Source organism: Corvus cornix, chromosome 4 (assembly GCF_000738735.6).
Source record: "Corvus cornix cornix isolate S_Up_H32 chromosome 4, ASM73873v5, whole genome shotgun sequence".
Lineage (NCBI taxonomy): Eukaryota > Metazoa > Chordata > Aves > Passeriformes > Corvidae > Corvus > Corvus cornix.
Window position 1 is genome coordinate 45,867,142 of NC_046334.1, and position 20,616 is coordinate 45,887,757.

Here is a 20,616-nt window from a genome sequence, read left to right on the forward strand (position 1 = left end):
GCAGCTGAGGGAGTGTGGTGTCTTCGGCACTGCGGAGTTCCAGCAGCCCATGGCCAATGCTGCCCGTGGGCTAACATATCTGATCAGGGCACGGAAGCAGGTTCAACCCCACAACCAGAGAAGTCAGTGCCATGAGTCTGGTATCAGCCATGCAGACCAAGGTCAGGGAAACTCCTCCAGATGGATGTTTTCGTCTTCTGATTTTTTTTCTAATTGAAAAGAGTAAATAAATATCTCGATGAGAAAACTTTTCTGGAGACATGCTAACCCCACAGGATACAGAAGGTCAGTAACAGGGTCACTCACACAAACATGTCTTGCATCTCTTGTGCAAACCCTCAGGCTTTAGGTGTGTGACCTTCCCCTTGTGGATCCTTGCTTGTGGGGGGTCCAGCGCAGCAGCTGCTGGGGGGCCTAAGTAAGCCAGAGGGGCATTAGGGGCTGTCCCATACCTGAAATCCACCCAGGACACAGGCAACTCCTCTGCCACCAAGTTATGCCAGGATGAGCTCCATCAGGAGCTGAACACTGCCTGTCTTAGGCACTGGATGAGTGAGGGGGAAAAAATTGCACTTCACATTATGTGGGAGGAAAAAGAAAGGATAGAAAGAAGAAGGGGGGAGGAGGGGGGGAATGGGAGGGGGAGGAAAAACCCAAGGCATTTTAATGTAAATTTGCCTAAATTTCAAAATGTTGAACATGGAAATGTTGAACATGGAAATGTTGAACATGGAATGCTGAACATGGAAACCCTACAACACATTTCCTGCATATTAGGGTGCGTTCAACTTGCAGTGGTGCTCCTGTCACACCAACTTTGACTGCCCAGTGCCAGGTTCAGGTTGAGCTGGTTGTATCAGTTTTTTGAGATATGTTGGGTCAAACCATTGCATCATTCCTCTTTTCCAAAGTTTTTTGCATGAAACATTTACTTTGAAATAAAATGAAATATTGTCTTAACTGTCTCAATGACAGTTTGTATGTGATGATGATGATGATGATAAGCCACAATTACCTCTCAACCTTGAAAGATACATGCAAGCATTGATTACTATAAGAAAGATCAACTAACTTCATTATCCTATTTTTAAGAAATTACTAAATACTGCAGTGAAGAGAAACCTTACTCTTTATCTTCTAGAAACAGAGGGAAATACCAATTTATTCACTGAGGTGCATGTTTCCACAGAGTTACACTGAGAACAGATACACTCTATCAAGTGTATCTTTGAAGTTTCAAAATATCATTGAGTTTTTCAGTCTTCGATTTCAGAGACTGATGCTTTTTCTCACCCAGAAAAGCTTTGCTTTCCCCAGGCTGCTGCAGGCCTGTTGACTCCCTCCTGTTACAGTATGGGATGACACAGCTGAGAGGATGGGCAGTACTATCTGTGGAACTAACGCCTGCTCCCAGAGCTTCAAGGATGGAAAAGGCCCACTGTGATTATAGAAGCAAGTTAGACACAGGTGAACTGAAACTGAGAATCAACAGTTTCCAGATTCCACCTCAGCAGATTTTAGAGGAACAGCAGACAACCTCCTCAGCCAGACCCTCCATGAGGTCCCCCTGGGAAGGAGTCACAAGGACCTCAAGCCTTTGGCTCTTTTGTCTCCCCAGCCTGGCAAATGAGAGGATTGCCACTTGGGTGAACAGCATCCCCAGACACTCAGCTGGCATGTGGACTTCTGGCCTCTGTAGTCAGCTCAGGCAGTGAAATGGTAGTGATATGGATCAGTGAGATTTTGTATTTGTTTTCCAAGTCCAGGCTAGAAACGTCGGTCCTGCCTTTCCCTTCCTGTTAGATGTGGGTGTGCTGACTCTGACTCTGTCCCAAGCCCTGAGGCTGGTCCAGGCTGTGGGGCACTGCCCACACCAGGCTCTCTCCATCCCACCGCAGCCCTGCCCCTGCACCTGGCCTCTCCTCCAAGACAGGCAAGCAGTGCAAGTGTCACTGCCCTGGGGCTGCCTCTCTCTTCAGCATCCTGGGTGCTTGCAGGCAAATCAAATTGGAGACGTACTTCTGAGCCGAAACTCCGAAGTTAGGGATCAAACACAAGAAATAGAGGGATTGTTGAGGGAATTATTTACGGAAAATGTTTTGGTACAGTTTTGGAGGTTGAAGTCAAAAGTGTATATTGGATTAGTGGAAGGAAAAGGTGAGAGAAATAACATAATGTGCAAAAGGCACTTCTGATTTGCTTACGTTGCTTGATATATATATTGTGTCTGCCAGTACTGCAGGAACTAGGAAAAAAATTATAAAGGGGCTCCTTTGGGACTGACTAGCTCCAGGTCCATCCCACTCTGCACCAGCCCCTGTAACTCTCCTGCAAGGAGCTGAGGATGGGCTGCCTAAGGCAGAGGCCGGATGGGAGCCGTGGCCGGGAGCTGCCCAATGCAGATTGCAGAGCACTTCAACCGTGTCTCAGCCTAACGGGCTTGCACTCAGATATTCTCCCTAAGCCTGGTCAAGGCGCCTAATGGAATCAACACCGAAAAGAGCAAACGCTGCTCCGGCGCCTGAGGGGGGAAAAAAATCCCTGATCTCTGCTTAACATCAACCCGTATAATAACTTAAGCGGAGTTTCAGCCTAGTTAAGGGTCGACGTGTGCAGCCAGGCCCCTCGGCGAGGGAAGAGCCGGGGCTACCAGGCCGGCGGGGCGGGGGGCTGTGTGCGGGATCTCGGCGCACAGAACTTCGCCCCAGCCCCGTGCCGTGATCGGCGGCCCTGGGCCAGCGGCAGCCGCGTGTCCCCAGCGCGGTGCCGCCGGGCCAGCAGACGGGAGAAAGCTGTCAGTCGCCGGGAGGGCGTGCGCTGGCTCCGGCTGGGAAGGAACACAGGGCTGCTGGACTCCAGAAGACCGGCCGTATTTGCATTCCGGCCGGAGCGGAGTCCCCCCCTTCTCCGCCCCCCCAGCCGTCCCGAGTCACAGGGGAACAGAAAACATGTTTGTGTTAGTAGCCGATGGCTTTTATTTTTACTCTTTACGGAGATCTGACACATACACAGCGATGCTTTCACCGTACGACAGACAAGGACTGCAAAGAAAAGCACCTTGCCCAGCCAGCCCATCTTCTCTGCTGCGACTGGGCTGGCACTTGGTCGGAGGAAGGGGGAGGGGGGGGGGGGGGGGGGGGGGGGGATGGTAAGAAGAAAAAAAATTAAATTCTCGTCTGATCTCATTTATTTAAATAAATATAAATATAATTTTTATATAAAACTATTCACAGAAAAACAGCCGTCCCAGACCCAAACGGCCAATCTTTATGTCTTTTCTTATTTTTGTTAAGAAGTCCGTCCAGAAGGTTGTCTACAGGTTTTAGTTTGCTTTTCAGGTTTTTTATGTCTCGCCTTTCGGTTTGAAAGGCGTTTAGTTTTTTTTCCTTTAAATTGCCTGTGGGCATACAGAGGAAGGCACCCTGGACCATGCTAGCCCTGTCCCATGTTACATTTTAGCAAGAGCAGGTGCCCTCTCTTGGGGTTACATAAATAACGTTTTAGTTGAGCTCCCACGCCTAAAACACATTCTGAAAATATATTTATATATATCTCTTTCTATTACTGCGAATGGATGACAATTAGCCTCCGCGGCGGGGAGGGCCAGCCCGCTGCAGGGTAGCCGGCCGCCGTCCGTGGGCAGCGGTGCCAGGTAAGCGGCCGTGCCGCCACCTCGCTCCGGGCTGGGACCCGGCGGCGGGAGCAGAGCTCCGAGCCGGGCTCATAACGGGGAGATCTCTTTATCCTCGGTAGCCGATGAGGGGGATAGAGACTCTTCATCCTCCGACCGGGGGTAATGCCCCTGGCTGGTGCTGCACTTGCAGCCCCCGTGAGAGTTTCGCTGGGTGCCTTTGCCTTCTTTCTTGTGCTTCACTCTCCTGTTTTGGAACCAAATTTTCACTTGCTTCTCGGACAGGTTCAGGTACGTGGCTATCTCGATCCTCCGTAGCCGGGACAGGTACATGTTGGAGGAGAATTCCCTCTCCAGCTCCAAGAGCTGGGTGCTGGTAAAAGCAGTCCTCATCCGTTTCCCATTTTGAATTTGGCTGGATTCGGACCCTCCTGGACGGGAGAGAAATGCGAACTTCAGCGGGACAGGGAAGAGGGGGGAGGGAGGGAAAAGGGAGAGAGAGAAGACATTCCCCAGCAGCTTTCCGACCCGGGGCAGCCGCTCTCCCTTGGGGGCATCCCTTCTCCCACTGCCCCCCTTCCCCGGCGGCCGCAGGGTTCCTACCCATGCCGAGGCAGTGAAACCTCCGGGGGTCGCTGACGCTGTAGGTGGTGGCGGCGCAGGCAGGTGGGTGATGCGCAGGGTGTCCCAGGGCGGCGGCGGGCACCGAGGCGGCGGGCGGCGGGTGCTGCGGCGGGTGGTGAGCGTGGCCGGTCCGCGAGCAGCACTGGGCCTCGCCTGCGGCGGTGGGGAACTGGCTCTTGAGCAAAGGGATGGCTCCGCCGGCGCCGCTGGCGCGAGAAGAGTGCAGGTGCGAGGTGACACAGAGCGGACAGACGCAGAAGGCGCCGCTCTTTCGGGACGGGCAGCCCGGGCCCGACACCGACATGACGAGGGGAGAAGGCATGCTGAGAGGGATGAAGAAGTCCTGGCCGTGATGATGCTCAGGAAGGGACGGAGCCGGCCTCGAGGAGTCTTTGATGATTAAGGAGTCGACATAGAAGGAGCGTGACATTGCGGAGGGCTGCGAGGCCGGGGGCGGCTCTCCCAAAGTCGGGCTTTTCCTTCTTGGCCAAGTTGCCACTGAAGTCCTGGCGAGTCGAGAAGGTGCTTATGTTTGAGAGCTGAACAAAAGGGTCCCTGGAGAGGGCTGGTCTTAAAGTCCCCCCGCCTGGATCCCCTGCGCCGGGGTTTTATATCAACTATTTAAACACGTGATGGCTGAAAGCCTCGCAGATCTAAATCTCCCCGGCTTCTCAGGCCGGCAGGAGAGGCTGCCGGGGGGGGGGGGGGGGCCAAAGTGGGGTAGGGGAGGGGGGCAAAGTGTGCGTGCTTGCTCGTTGCCCGATGACTTCACTCCTTTGCCTCCGCCTCAAATAAATTATAGGAGCCGAGAAAGCGAGGAGGGGGCGGCTGCTCCGCGGCCCCGTCACACGTCTCGCTCGCAGGCATGTCCCTCTGTCAACACAGCCGGGATGCTGGGGATAAAATTAATCGGAAAGAGTTTCTACCCGGGGGTTTTCCCCGAGGAGAACGGTCCTTTCCCTCGCCGGAAGGGAAAGAGAGGTGAGAGCAGGTGATGAGCTGAAACAAGCTGTTCGACACCGCCCCCGTCACCCCCAGTAAAATAGCATCCAAACGGCCGTGGATCCCACGGGGGCCTGGGGCCAACACCTTTCCCCAGTCCTGTACTCAGGACTCCTTCAGGAGGCCCTTTCTGCATCAGAGGAGCCAGAAACACAGATGCAGTCATAGAGATAAAGTTAGGGATGGCGCGCGTTTGTGTGTCTGCGCATACATATGCATGTAGGGTGGGTTGGGTGGCTTTTTTTTTTCTCCTCGCCCTTTTCACCTCGAGTGAATCTTGCCAAATTGGCAATTACTGCAACGGACAAAGCCTTCAAATATCTGGACACTCCTCAGCCAAACGGTATAAAAACGGAAAACTTTAAAGCGAACTTCCCCGCCCGCTCCAGGACCGCAGTGCGCAGCGCTAATGAAAAGCGAACATGTCAGGGAGGGATTCTTTGATCTCCACCAAGTTTGCTGAAGCAATCATTCAAAGTAAAATTGGATAAACAGCTAAATACGGTCGGTGGCTCCGAAGCATTTCAGAGTGCATTAAAAAGCCAAGGTATTCGCAGCATATTACGCGATTTTCCAATGACCTGTTTTATGGGACTTTAAGAAGAGACTTATCGTTAATAGAAGGACGATCGCGTTCTTGTTTAGCGGATGCGAAGCGGCGTTTAAAACAGACTGCGGATCCCATCCCACTTGACACGGGAAAGGGAAGTGACAATTGTGCTCTAAAGCAGAAAACACAGGCTACGCCTGATTACCAGAGGCTGAACAGAAACTCGGGAGTGCAGCAATAGCAGAAACGTGTTCAGAAGCGGTTATCATGGGCAAGGGCCGGGCCACGGACATCCTACCATACCTCCCGCACATCCACTCTCCCGCTGTTAAACCTAGCAAAATAAAACCGCCTTCTGGTGGAGCCGGCATTTCTCGCCCCGGGACCAGCCAGGCTCGGCGGTGCAACTCGAGCCTTGCTAAGAGAGGGGCCAGGTCTCGCCCGGCCGTGCTATCCCGTCCCCATCCCCAACCTGCCGCGGGCAGTGCCGTTGTGCAGCCCCCCCGAGCAGGGGCCGGGTCTCCCCTAGCCCTGCTCCCCTTTCCCCCCCACACCTCCCCGGGCAGGCACGATGCAACAGCGTTTTTAGGGACGCTCTGCGCTCGGTGATCTGAGGATTTATGGAGAGCAATTAAAGTTTTATGAATTGCAGCTGAGGCTGGTTATGTGGCTATTTGAATGTGATTAGAATTCAATTAGAAAGTGTTTACCGGCCGGTGGGGGCTCCGGAGTGTAAACAGACAGCTATTCCAGCAATGCGCTAATCCCGCGTCTTGTGACAACAATTAGGGGCTCGCGGGGTTTAGGCAGGTCGGCTCCAACCTCACCTACTTTTCCCCAAACTACTGCCCAGGGCTCAGCCAAGGCCTCGCAGACTCCAGACCCTGGAGCCCCAGCGACCGCTTCCCGCGACGCCGCCGAGGCCCGGAGGTCCGCGGCCCCGGAGATAGCCGGGGGCTCTGCCTCCTGAGCTCCGGGGCGGCCGGTGAGATTCTAGTCAGGGTCACCGCGCACAAGCACGGCATTTTTTGGTCCGGCTCTTCCCGTTTAAAGCAAACTACATCTGGAGAAAATTTGAAGAAATATCTGCCTTTTATTTTAATTTTAAAAAAAATTGTTGTTGTTGTTTTCCTTTAAGAGAGGCTATTCTGGAAAATGAAAATAATAATAATAATACAACCCCAAACCTCAGTGGAAAAAGCTGTCTGCAGTGATAGAGTGGATCTGGGAAGGGGACTTTCGTAAGGGAAGGAAGACAGAGCAAGAGTCGGATCAAAATTGCAATTTGTAATTGTTATAATAAACCAAATGCAGTGATAAAAGAGAGAGAGAGAGATCACTAAGAAAAACCCACCCCTGAAAGCCACAGCAAGAAAAGAAGTCATTTGAAGCAAAGACATCCCAAACCAGGCGGAATGATGCAAGGCGTGCGCCCACATCACATCGGCCTCGTTACAATTTTATTTTTCAATAATTCTGTCCGATAAAATTTCATTGTCCATTAAGTAATCCCCGAAATGAGAGCTCTTATGAGCCTATAATGAGCTCTAATTGCTACGACTGGGAGAGCCACGTGGAAGGATTTAGAAGGTATTAAGCAGTTGGGTACAGAGCACAGGCTGTTACCTAGCCATTACTTTCATAATTCAAGGAGAAAATTAATCCTTTTAAGGGAAAATCCTTTGATTCCCTTCATTCTGCTCGGGGTGACAGAGTATAGCTTTGTCTGCCTTTAGTTCAAGACAGTGTAACAAATGAGAATGTAACGAAATTGCCCCCTTTTGAAAGTGGAGCAGTTCAAAAAGAACATCAGAGCCGCTCCCTGGTCCGCCGAGCGCAGGACTGGGTGCTGGTCCCTCTTTTCTTCCAGATGTCTCTAACACCTTTATGTAGAAGAGATTCACGGCTTAAATGACAAAAGCAGCTCTTTCCCTTCCCTCCCCCAACCCCCGCAGCTCTCGACAGAAGAAAAAGCCATGCCCGCCCGGAGAAAGCGCCGGCTTTCAGGCGCGCATCTCCGCAGCGTTCACGGGAGGAGCTGCCTCAGTGGAAACGCTGGAGCCCGGAGATACGTTTCGAGCAGAAGAAAACCACCCAAAACCAAACAAAACTCCTAAATAAACAACAAAAACCAAAACGACAAACCCAAAACAACACCTGCAGAGCAGCCGTGGTCGCAAACATCACACCGGGGTGACCGGCGGTGGCGCTGGGCAGGCTGCGCCCCGGGCTGGGGCAGTTCCCGTATGGGAAAGTCCCGCTCAAAATAAAGCCGTGCGTGGGTAAGTGAAAGGCCGCGGGCTCCTGTGCTATAATCGCATTTATTCGCTACTCTAACATTGATTTCCTATTAGTTTCCAAAGTGATCGGCAATCCTGACGCCGGCCTTTCTGAAGTGAACGTAAGCTAAAGACAGGACTTGCCCCCAGCTCCCATTAAGGAGGTCATTATAAAAGCGTGAACAAGTCTATTAATGTTTTATTGAAAGCGCATCGTTAACTTGTATCCATCCTTTTCTGAATTGGCATTGTGATATTGCTGTCTGTGGCACATCTTACCCAATATAGCCCGAGATTTCTCCATTATCTGTAACCAAGCAACACTTTCTGAATACCAAAAATTGAAAAGAACCGCTTAGTCTTCAAGAAAGTCCTCAATAATAGTGGAAAAGAACAAAGATCCAGGAGACAACAAAATGCCACAGGGGTGACTTTTCATGAGCAATTATCTCTCATTAATCAGAAGAACAGCTGCAATATTAATTTTCTCTCTTTCTTCCTCTCTTTTCACAGTCCCCAACATTTGAATAATCATAAATTTTGATTTCATGGAGTAGCAACATTGCCAGCGACTTCCAGACACAAGCTACCTAGGCAGGGCGCACGCTTTGCACATAGCTCTTATTTTAAGGCTGCCAAAGAATAAACTGAAGAAAAGAAAAGAGAGGAAAAGTCTGGATTGCTTTCCCCCCTCCCTTTGCCTCGGAGCACGGATTAAACCAGCAGCCCCTTCCCTCCACCCCTGCCGCTTTCACTCATGGAAAGTAACAGGGGAAAGTACCAAGCGTCTGCGCCAGCTTCAAGCGTGGGAGTTTCTACAACCTCGCTGTCCATTTAACTTCCAAACATGAAGCCAAGCGTTGTAGATCTGTCCAAAGAGACAATCTTTGGGCGTAACACGCATTGTGAGACATCAAAAGGCCCTGGCGTTATGCGCACTGAGAAGCGTATTCAGCACGAAGGGTGCAATGCCTCTCTTTTCAGGGGCTCAGCCGCGGATTGTTTAACAAGTGACGTCGCCGCGGCAAGAAAACCGCGCTCCTCCAAAGATAAGGATGTAACATTAAATCTCGCTTTTTTGGGTTTCAAAGAATCTCATTAAGGGCGGGGGCCGGAGGCGGCAAAGCTGCGAGGGGAACCGTGCCCCGGGGATGTGAGCACTCAGTGCCGCCTGCCCAGCTCCTCGCTGCCTGGGGGAACAGGGCAGAGTCGAGGCCGAGACCCCACCACCCCTCGAACTATGCCCATCTTCGGGCACCCGCCTTTCCCTCTTCGGGCCCGGAGGGCAGGGGAGCGAAGCGTCTCTCCGGAGACCGTCTCGCAGCCCGGCAGCGGCCAGTGGGCTCGCCCAAGGGATTGCGGGCTGACCGCGGATTGAGGAGAGCGAAAGCAGCTAGATCTCCCCCTTTTCCCGCAAATGTACATTCCCGGTGCCCTTCCCTTCCGTGAGAGATTTCCTTTGCCTCCATCCTCGGTCATAAATTACCCCACCTAGACTTGGCACGACAACCCTCTCCCCCCTCCAGGAAATGGGCCGTTTCCGAGGGAATGAAGGGCGCCCCTGCACGCAGGAAGGACAGGCCACGGCTGCCCTTCCCGGGACTGCCGAGCTCCTCTTGCCCCAGCGCCCTCTCCCACCTCGTGAAGTGCGGGTGGTGGCGGATGGCGGGACACGGAGCTCCAGCTGGAGTGGGAGAGGCCGCCTCTCTCTAGGAAGAGACCTGCTACGTCTTTCTACCCCTTTACAGCCTTTGGAGAGATGACGCTGCTCCACGTTCTTTTCACTTTCACAAAGTTAGTCATTCACACTGATTAGCAGCAAATTTCTACATGAGTCCTTCAGGGTGACTATGATCACTTGCATTTGAAAGAGTGCTTCCAAAGAGCTCTAGCAGCAGCCTTCTTCCGCTCTCTCCCTTCACAGCCCAATTCAGTGCCTTTTGCTTTCACCTGCAGGCCTACAGTGGCAACTGTCTTTCATGTAATGACCAAACAGAAGGCTTAATTCTGTTATACATTTTATTTGGAGTGGAAACTTTAATTATTCACTTTTTGAGGTTCTTCCTAAGTCAATCAGGTCTGCTCACATATAAGCTGATGTAGGCCTTAATTCTCTCCCTCTTCAACCCTCTTAAAAAGAGTGTTAGCACTTTGATGGGTTCCCTTCGGTATCTGGAAGCAAAAACCTCTTGTCTGCGTCTCCTCACCTTTTACAACAGATCGTGTCAAGGAGACAGAGTAAGAAGATGCCCAGTGAGATTGTCATCCACAGTCTCGTCTGGTATTTCTCTGAGTCTGCCATGTTTCTAGTACTCTTCAGGTATGGGGCAGCATCAGGCCAGACACTACAGGCAGTCTGGGCCCTCGTTTCATTACTGGCCATTGTTTACAGCTCTAACAGATAAAATTGCTAGCTGTTACACACGACGTGTGAGAGAAAGCTGTGATAGTTTGTCTTTAAAGGGGGTAAAGTCAAACCCCTGCAGCAGCCTCAGTGAAGTTTTATGTTGGGAAATCGAGATGAAACCCCAAGGTCATGTGAGTAAGAACAAGGATTCAAAATGCTGCTCTGGACTCTAGAACACACCAATCATGACCTGTTTTGGTTTTACAGTGATGTACCACAAATCAACAAGAGTGATACTTTGTAGTGATACAGGCCACAATTCAACAAAGAACATGAGATTCTGTGTAATACTAAACATCCTACTCAATTTCTACTCTTGAAATTCAGACCTCATGCATTTTGATCCTTAGGTGTCGTGGTTAGGTTGAAACATTCTGCTTAACAGTGACCAAGAAGCAGTGACCTTAACAGTAACCAGCCTTCTAAATTTTCTACCGGAGGAAGTGCCACATTTTTTAAAGCCAGATTAACAGGAATGGACATTAAATGCTGCTTGTGGGGAAAATGAAGAGGTCATCAAACACATCATCATATTGTAGGAGCTAACTATTTCACAGTCAGAAAACTGTGTAAATTTTGAGTTCACTTCACACAACCTAAACAAATAAAATGGTTATGATTTCTTTCTTTTTCCTGTAATGAAATATGGATGTGGGATTGTTCAAGAACTGTAGACTGATGAAGGAATTAACTAAGGAGAGATGATACCAGTCCTCCAAATTCAGAAAGCAGAGGGGAATATGGTTATGATGGAGTTCCTCAAGGATAAGTCTCACAAGCAGTTGAAATACTTTGTTTAATTTGTTTTCTTGCCACAGTCAATAGGAATTCACTATTCACAAGAAAGAGGTGAAGTCAGTATCTGTGGAGACTGGAGAGCCATACTGGAAGAAGTGCAATGACAAAGCCAACACAAGCTAGGAGCTCCATGGCTGAAGGCAACATTGTGACTGGGGCACCTGGACACATTAATCTGTGTTTACAAAGCATTGCTGGGGTATGGTTGGGTGACAGGTCTCACAAAGCAGAACAGGCAAGGCCACTGCACTAAGGAGACAGAAACACTGTGTATGTGGACTTTGGAGCACACCAACCATACATGGAGAAACCCATGTAGATGGTCAAAGCCCACGACACTGTGTGTGGAGAAACCTTGTCAGTGACGGCAGACTGTTTTCCATTTCCATCTCAGAAAAAACCTAAATCAGAGCACATCCAATGAACAGCTTTAGAAGCATAGTATCAGAGGAACATGGAACCCCATGAGAAGAGAAGACTCAGAGAGCGGAGGCATGATTGTTGCTTATACCAGTGAGGTAAATACCCACAAGAGAGAAGAGCTACTCCATCTAAAGAAAGGTATCATCACGAAAACAGGTGGATATACTCTGGCCATGTAGAAATTTAGCATGGAAAAAAAAGCAAAAAACCCCTTCTAACTACAAGAGAAATTAAGTTCTGGAACTCCTTGTTCCAGAAATTGGAAATATGAAATAGAAGTAGTTTTAAGAGAAAACTTGACACATTTCTGACTGTTATGTAACAGTTCCTGAAGTTACGGGATTTTTTTCTGAAGACACAAACTCTGCTTAACATCCATTTTGAAATAGTACTGACTTAATTTTTAGTTGTTGATTATTTCAGGGAATGTGTTGTCTAAGAAAAATCCTGGATTTGTACTCTTAAAAACTGAGGTCCACAGAGCACCTAGAGGAAGTCTGGAAGCAGTGCTCTGCTTCATCCTTCCTGTCTTCTACCCTATACCATCCCTGTTCATTGCCTGTTTAGTGTCCAGCCTCTGCTCCAGCAGGAACTGTTCCTTTTGTTTGGGTTTTTCCCTTGTTGTTACGATGTGTAATAAAAGCCATATGTGCCAAAATGGTCAGTTTTTTTCATATGTCAGAATAAACTTCAGTCTGATTTTGATACAATCTTAAACCTCTGCAAGAAAGAAACCAATCCTTTCATTTCTTCAGTTCCATTTTCACAATATAGTCTTAGCTTTGCCTGAACAGCTGTTATGTGAAAACAAATATCTAATGCTTCTAGCTGGAAGCAGCCTTTTATCACATTCATCTTTTTATATGTATTTGTATCCTCAATTTAAAACACAGGAACAAAACCAAAAGTTTAAGGAAGCAGAGTCTCAGTTAAATACAGGCTACTCCTGCTTTCCTATGAAGAAAGTAACATATTGAAGAAGGACACAATATGAGCACATCAAAATGAAATCAAAGTGAAGATTGTTATTAAAAAAATATTAAAAAATTTGCATAGTCTGCATCTTCTTATTTCTCATGAATACATTGTCCAAGCTTGTATTTGAAGCTTTTGGTTTGAAAAATCATGGAAACAAAATATTTTCACATGTTTTATGAACTTGTGTAAGCATATTAGTTCAAAGCTTATTTAATATGCTAAAATATTGAGGCTGTGTCAAAATATAATGGAACGAGAATGATAGCAGTCTTGAAAATCATATTATAAAGTTCAGAGCAGTCTTCTAAGAACAAAAAAAGAAACACATTAAAATGAAAGAAACCCCCCAAAATCAACCAAAGAATCTAAAACAGTATGAAGCCTCTGAAGAAGGAAGAAGTATTGGAATGTAAACTGGTAGAAGATGTAACCATGAAGGTATAAGTTACAAATTTATTGTGCACAAAAATTACTACAATACATTGACAGATGAAAAAAAATCAGACAAAAAGGAGTCCAAAGTTTTAAGTGCAGTTCAGACACAACTGTGTCCACATTAGCAGTCTGTGTTCTCTCCGTTACACTTCAGCTGAGCCAAAGAACTAATATTCCTATTAAAACATGTATGTGTCTAGAATATGAGTAACACTACAGCGTACAAGAGATGTGACTGTGCACTCTCAGACATTCTAAGACAGACAGTTACAAGTCAGAAGATGGAAAGGTTTGGGTAAAATACTACTCTCAGTTCAGAGCTGTAAGACAGAATAACTCTGCAGCTATTCTGAATGGTGCAGTGGGAGTAGAATTTGGCCTGGTGTTTTCAAAGGTTAGTTAAACAAAATATGACCTTTTTCAGGCTAGGGGAACAAAAGAGGTCAGCTCATTCTCCAGAGCTACAAAAGGTCTTTCAAGGATACCAAAGAAATAAAAATAAAAGCCACGATCACACTTCCTAGATGCACACATAGAAGCAACATTTGTATGTTAAGATATTACCCAGTAGAAAAACCCCTGGGAGCGTCCCAATTAATAATGAGTCCTGCCAGTAATTCACCCACTGTGGGAAAGGTGTACATATTCAAACAATCAATTTTGTCCAAGGTCCCAGGGCAAGCCAGTTGCAGAAATGAGATTTGACCCAAAATCTCCTACTTTTCAGCATCTTACCATATATAACAGTGGTTGATAAGGCACCTTGAAGAATTGCAAAGAGTCTGCTGAATCTGATGGCACTTTAATAACTCAACGGGCAAAGGAAGCCTAATGCAGCTTTCCCATTCCTTTGTGGGTAAGACCTTACGTAGGTTACTCTCCTGCTTGCAAGGGCATTCTGGTACAAGCTGGCCATTGTGTACAAACGGATCAGTTACCCAAACTTCACTGATTTAATTCTCTGCTGCAGGCTGGAATTGATACTCTAGTCCCTTTGAGGGGAGCAAAACTCTACTCCAATGTCACAAATGAGCTGCAGTGAATCTGATCACAGAGTGCCTTTGAATCAGATATGCAACTTTTTCCTCTGCTACTTCTTCACATGTGCATCAACAAACTGTAGCACTCACACAGTGATGGGATAAAGCACAGATTCTCACCGAGCTGCATCAGGCAATGCTTAGGGTGAGACTGCTAGCAGTCAAAAATGAATTTGAAGGAACTGGATCCTGAAGAAAGGCAATTTTTTTCCAATATCTCTCCTGCTTTGAAAGGAAAGTAAGTTTATTTTGAGGTTGCAGATTATTCCCCCCTCACGCTTTACCACAGAGGTTGGAATTGTTATTTGTTCTCTACCTTCCTTGAGGAAGTCATGCTCCAGGAATGTAATATATTCCACTATACATTAATTTGTCATACTTTAAACAACTCATAATAAGAATGTCTATTTTTTCATGATTTAAGGATCATGCCCAATACTATTAGAGAAAAAATATATCTACTTGGAAGCAGAAAGGATGCTATTTTAAAGATGTTCAAAAGCAAATAAAATTGACATATCTGAAAGAGACTGGTGCTAGAAATCTTTCTTTGCTTATATGCAATAGGAATGAACATGTTAGCATTCCCAAATATTAATGAACTTGAAAGCATTTAGAGGAAACCTCAATTGTTCATGTTTTGATGATTTTAAACGAAAGACACCCTTCCCTGTTCTCTTTAGATCAACATTTGTCACAGTAACTAATGAGGAAGTAATTATAAGGTAATTTGTCAGAATAATCTGACAGGCAAAGAATTATGTTCTCAATCCTAAAGGACTACATAGTTCCAGTTTTCCAACAGAATGGGTACATGTGGGTGGCATAGCAGAGGGTATTTGTCTTTAAGCAGGATAAAAACTTTTGCACTTTCAATTCTCAAGCAAAAATGGACAAAGGCATTGTCTAATTCTCTGAAATATGTTACATGAAGGCATTTCACCTTAATACATATTAGTAAATTTTATTTTAACAATTTCATCATATAAAAGCTACTTCTTTTTACAGTGACTTTGAGATTTATAGCTCAGTTGCAGTAGTTAAGTAGTCACCCACTGTTTCTTTAAGACAGTGAGTAAACAATTTGCCATTCAGTCATATTTACCAAGAGGAAAATAGCTTTCCTCAGAATAAAGATAAACTACAAGAAGGCATTGAAGGATGGAAAAACAAAAAAACAAGAAAAAAATAAAGACATTAATTTAAAATCCATGCTGGTGTTCAGGGAGGTGCGATTGTTCATTCCAATAGCAGCTAGAGGAGGCCTGCATTTGTCACTGACCATTTTGGTTTGGGGTATGTTTTGGTTCATTTTTTTAGAATAGAAGTTGACCACAGCTTTACCCAAGTAACAGCATCTGTATCTCCAATATATACAGCAGAGGACTCAGCCTGCATTACTCCTTTGTACTTGTTTTCAGCACTTCCACCAGATACAGTTCTTAAGGGTGACCTTCTGAAGAATGGATTGATATTGTACATTTGCCTTTTTAAGAATGTCTTTAAAACCTAGAACTTGCTGTTCCATTTGTATGTTTATATGATCTTATTTACATTTTGCTTTAGTGGAATTTATGCTTTTGGTCTCCCAGCACTGAATAAAACCCCATTAGTTTCAATGATAGATTAATCTTAAATAAAATGAAGAAGTTTTTTGTGTGTTCCTGTTTAATTGATGGGATTATAGGAAAAAATACCCTAAAAGCCAAGCAGCATGGATTCTGTTGTATTAGATTCTAATATTGATAGGAAGAGAAAAAACAAGTTGCCATGTATATTTCATGTCAGTGAGTCCTACAAGAAGAAAACAAAACCCAGTGTAATGCATAAAAACAGTCAAGAGTTTATCTTGCGTGTGGGTTATGTGAAACACAAGTAGGTTTTTAAGTCAAACATATCACAAATGCTTTATGGATTAGGAGATTCTGCCTTCAGTAACATGTAGTCATTCAGTCCTTGAAAGATCAGGAGTATCCAACTCCACCCACCCACAGTTTTAACAGACTTGAAACTACAAGGACTCTCTTTTTCATTTTGTTACATGTTAAGGAAAAGGGGGTATCTACTTTTGTCTTTACATGCAATCTGTGCTTTCTGTACTTTATTTATGCCTTATAAAGAGTCTCTTTCAGAGATGCTATTTTCTATATAGAGGTATCATTTGAACTCCTCTCATTAACCTCATGCAATGTAGGAAGCTGGACAAAAAGGAAAATAAAATAAATTGCTTGACAGGAGGAAAAAAGGCTAATAAAAAAGGACATGAATTGGAGCTATTCAACATATCTTTTTACTCTAAGAGCTCACTCAATCCTGCATCATAAAGTCAGAAACACAAATCTGACTTACCATAATGGTTTGGCGCCAAGACTTCCCTTTGATTTTTGCACAGAAAATCTTGGTTAGTTTATTTGTGGTTTACAGGGATTTTGCAAAATAATCAGTTAATCAGCAAGAAATGACATAATGAAATTGGTCAGACAAATACAATGTCATGACTCTAACAGTAAGTTCTGCTGTGTTACTCGTAGCTATGTACCTGTTCCTGACTTTGCCTTTCCACGGTTCTGCAATACTGTAACTAATTTTTTTTTTTTTAAATTTTATTCAATTTTGTTAAAACTCAGGGCATGGTGGTCACTGATGCCATTAGGAGAAACACATACATTATCAGATGTACTTTATCCAGATTTGTCAAGAGCAATGGGACATTTAAGCAGGACAGAGGAGCCAACCCAGGGAGGGGCTCTGTGTCAGGGGAAGGGACTGATGACCAGGTCTCAGAGCAGACCAAGTAAAGCACAGTCTGATGTGAGTGCCCTTGGAGGTTTGCTACAGTTCTGTAGCTTTGTTAAACTCTCTCTGCGGTGTATATTATTTCTATCTTCTCTTCTCTGGCTTCTGTACCATCCTACCCTTCCCTGCTTGCCCCTTTCCTTTGCTATTACCACCCACTCTCGTGTTCCTTCTGGCTACCTCTCTTCTCTTAATTAATCAGGGAAAGAGAAGCTGTTCCTGCCAGCTTTGCTTTGCTGTTGAGTAGTGGTAGGAGTTCAAAGAACAAGGTTACGCCTGCACCTGCTGCTTGTTCTTTGATGTCCTGTTGCATGAAACAATTTTCTTCAGAAGTTCCAACAATGTACTAATTAACAAGGGAAAAGACAGGGAGAAACAAGACAAAGACCGTGGGAGGAATGAGGTGAGTAACAACTGAGAAGATGTCAGAGGAAAGCAGAGGGAAGAAGCAATGACAAAGGGGGAACTGGGATAGAAATACAGAAAAAAGGAGAGGGACAAACAGTAAAGGAGAGGAAAGTAAAAAAAAGCAGAAATCAAAAGACAGAGGGAACTGGAATAAAGAGTTGCATAAAAAGAAATTATTTAAAGTCTCCTTTAGATTACAGAACACAGTTCTTACAGAGCAACTCTGAGGACAGTGAGTACCTCTATCAGAGAGAGCTGTACATGGTATCAGTTCTCCCCTAGTGCAGTAAGGAAATTCACTGGGGAGGGAGGGCATTCCTACCTGGAACAACAGCACAATGCTCCTCAATCTGGACTTTAAGCCTACCTTCTTTATTTAGATAAGAAGAGAGTTAAGTTGCTTAAAAATGCAATCAGTACAAGCCTGGCAGTACTCTCACTGCTCCCAGAGAAAGGACAATGAATGTGAGTCCCACCATGTTGGGCCAGAGTAGACACCAAAACAGTCTCAAGCAAACTCTGTGATGTGAAGGCATGGACTTGGAAGTGCGTGACTGGTGGCAGGGCTGGCACATAGCAGGGACACATCAGCAGTGGAGAGGGAGTGAAAACTCACCGATACTTCTTGAAACAAAGGAGAGGCCTGCCTTCTTCAGTGTGTGTGGTAGAACAAGCTGCACAAAATGAGTCTCCTTGCAGCCTCTGAGGGTGGTTCAGTACCGCTGAGCCCAGGGCCAAAGGCTTTGAGCACACCAGGTGCTGCAAACACATGCTGAAGCATCATGGGCACCTCAACCTAGAAACTTAGAACTTCCACATCATACCTGCCACAGCTCTTCATCTGTTAAAGGCTGCCACATACTGAACAGCTGGAAAGTGTGGACTGTGGAACTGGCATTTGTTAGGCAAGTAATGTACACCTAAAGTGATGCTTGGGACTTTCTTCTTCTTTGTCTTATCTCAAATCCATCAAGTGAGCTAACCAAGCCTGTCATGCCACACAGCACAGGGATCTGGAACCTCAAACAGTTACTGGTCCCTGCAGCACCACTCCAAGGGCTTAAGTGTGATGTAGGTAAGCCCATCCCTTCAATGTCATTTCCAAGACTTCCAGCATGGTGCTGCTGTTCTGCGCAGCATTAACGCTGATTACCTGTCTGCTACAGTGAAACAGGTATCTGAAAACAAACTGGTTGCCAAATTCATCGTAGAGTGAGGTAGAACAAGGAGGCATAGGTCCACTGAAACCACTGAGCTTTCTCTTGCTTTTGCAAGAGAAATAAATTCGGTCCATTTTCTCAATTTCAGGACTGTTAGACAGGACTAATGAGCCATCAATCCTGCTAAATCCAATTTCTATGTGTCAGACATATAAGAAGAGTAACTAAGTAAAAACCCTGAGTTAAGCATACTAATATGAAAGTACACAATTACTCAGGTGAATTCTGTGTTATTCTGTAGAATTCTGTTACTCGGGAAATGAAACCTGTTACAAGTAGCTCATGATAGAAATACTGTCACACTCTTCTAGTGTGACAGCACAAAATGCTGCTTTCTCCTTTGCAGCAAAGACAGTGTCACGGACTCTCACAACCACACTGTTTCTACCCTGGTTTTACACAGAGCAGTAAGCATCATCACATGTTTGTATACACTCTACTCCTGACAAATACACCATGAGGGTCTTTATGAGTAATGGAGAGTAAGTAGCAATGTAGTCTTTCAGAAAATAAACTGATCAGTATATACGAATCCAGAGAAGGGCCACAAAGATGACCGGAAAGGTGAAGCACCTCTCCATTGAAAACTGGTTGAGAGAGAAAACTGGTTGAGAGAGTTAGGGTTGTTCAGCCTGGAGAAGGCTCTGTGGAGATGTTATAGCAGCCTTCCAGTACCTAAAGGGAGCCTATAAAAGGCTGGAGAGGGAGTTCTTACATGGGTCTGTAGTCATAGGAGAAGGGGAAATGGCCTTAAGCTGAAACAGGATAGGTTTAGATTAGATGTTAGGAAGAAATTCTTTCCAGTGAGGGTGGTGAAGCACTGGAATGGGTTGCCCAGAGAAGTTGCAGATACCTTGTCATTGGAAGTGTTCAAGGGCAGTTTGGATGGGTCTTTGAGCAATCTGGTCTAGTGGAAGGTTCTCTGCCTTCTCAGCCTTCTGCAATGTGTTCTAATGTGCTTGGTCACCTGCACAGAAAAAGAAGTTCTTTTTCATATTACGGTGGAACTTCCTGTGCATCAGTTTCTGCCTGTTGTCCCTTTTCCTATTGCTTGGCACCCCTGAGAAGAACCTGGATCTGTAGTCTGACATCCTCCCTGCAGATTCTGATAGCCATTGATGAGGTCCCCTCTCAGACATATCTTCTCCAGGCTTAACAGGCCCAGCTCCCTCAGCCTTTCCTCACAAGAGAGATGCTCCAGTCCCTAATCATCTTTGTTGCCCTCCACTGGACCTGCTCCAGGAGCTCCATGACTCTCTTGTCCTGAGGAACCCAGAGCTGGACACAGCACTCCTGATGTGCCTCACCAGGGCTGAGTAGAGGGGCAGGATCAGCTCCCTTGACCTGCTGGTAATGCTCTTCCTAATGCAGCCTAGGATACCATTGGCCTTCTTGATTACAAGGTTTAAAGCTTTTTTTGGGCATTCATGAAGTCAACAAGGGGGTTCAGACACCTGCTGTGAGCTGAGGGGGTGCCCAATGGTCCTTCTGGGTTAGTGCAGAGAGATGTGGGGAAAGTGTCCACTGGCCAAGGCTGAGCAGCTCACACAAAGGTTGGGACCAGGTGTCTGCATGTCCCTTGGTGCTGTCAGTTCCTGGATTTGCCATTCCTGTAATAGCCTAGAATCCTCCATGGAAAGCACCATGGAAAGGCCACTGTTTGCAGAGCAGATGAAGAATGAATTTGCAGAGGAACAGCCCCTTTAGGACTACATAGGTGAATGCTAACCAGAAAACCCTAAAAATGGCAGGAACTCTTCTTCTCTCTCGGCAGTTTTGGTATTTGTCATAACCCAAACTTAAAACAAAGGCTGGAAAATGCCAGTGTGAGAATAATGGCCTTAGTAACAGGTAGGCCATTTGCTGTTGCTACAACAGTGGAAGGCAGTGCTGATGTGGGATTTAGCAGTAGTAGGATGTCATTTTAAACATGGGGAGCAGACCTTCTTTATTTGATGGAGTAACTTATAATGTCAGAGGGTTCAGCCTGAGATAATAAAAAAAAAAAAAAAAGGCAAATCTGCT

General features: G+C 46.1%; 1 protein-coding gene across 1 annotated transcript; it reads right to left on the reverse strand.

Annotated features, from left to right (window-relative positions):
• Positions 1-3,169: 3,169 nt before the first annotated feature.
• Positions 3,170-4,797, reverse strand: GSX2 (GS homeobox 2). The gene is made up of 2 exons (XM_039551039.1): positions 4,235-4,797; positions 3,170-4,062 (listed from the first exon to the last, which is right to left on the reverse strand). Exons 1-2 carry the CDS (start codon positions 4,683-4,685, stop codon positions 3,722-3,724), a joined length of 792 nt encoding a protein of 263 aa, XP_039406973.1. The 5' UTR covers positions 4,686-4,797; the 3' UTR covers positions 3,170-3,721.
• Between the last annotated feature and the right edge of the window lie 15,819 nt (positions 4,798-20,616).

Excerpts from the sequence above, each read along its gene's own strand:
- GSX2 (XM_039551039.1), bottom strand. The coding sequence starts at position 4,685 with ATGTCACGCTCCTTCTATGTCGACTCCTTAATCATCAAAGACTCCTCG. Across the intron at positions 4,063-4,234 it reads GTTTCACTGCCTCGGCATGG|GAGGGTCCGAATCCAGCCAA; the intron begins GTAGGAACCCTG and ends TCTCCCGTCCAG.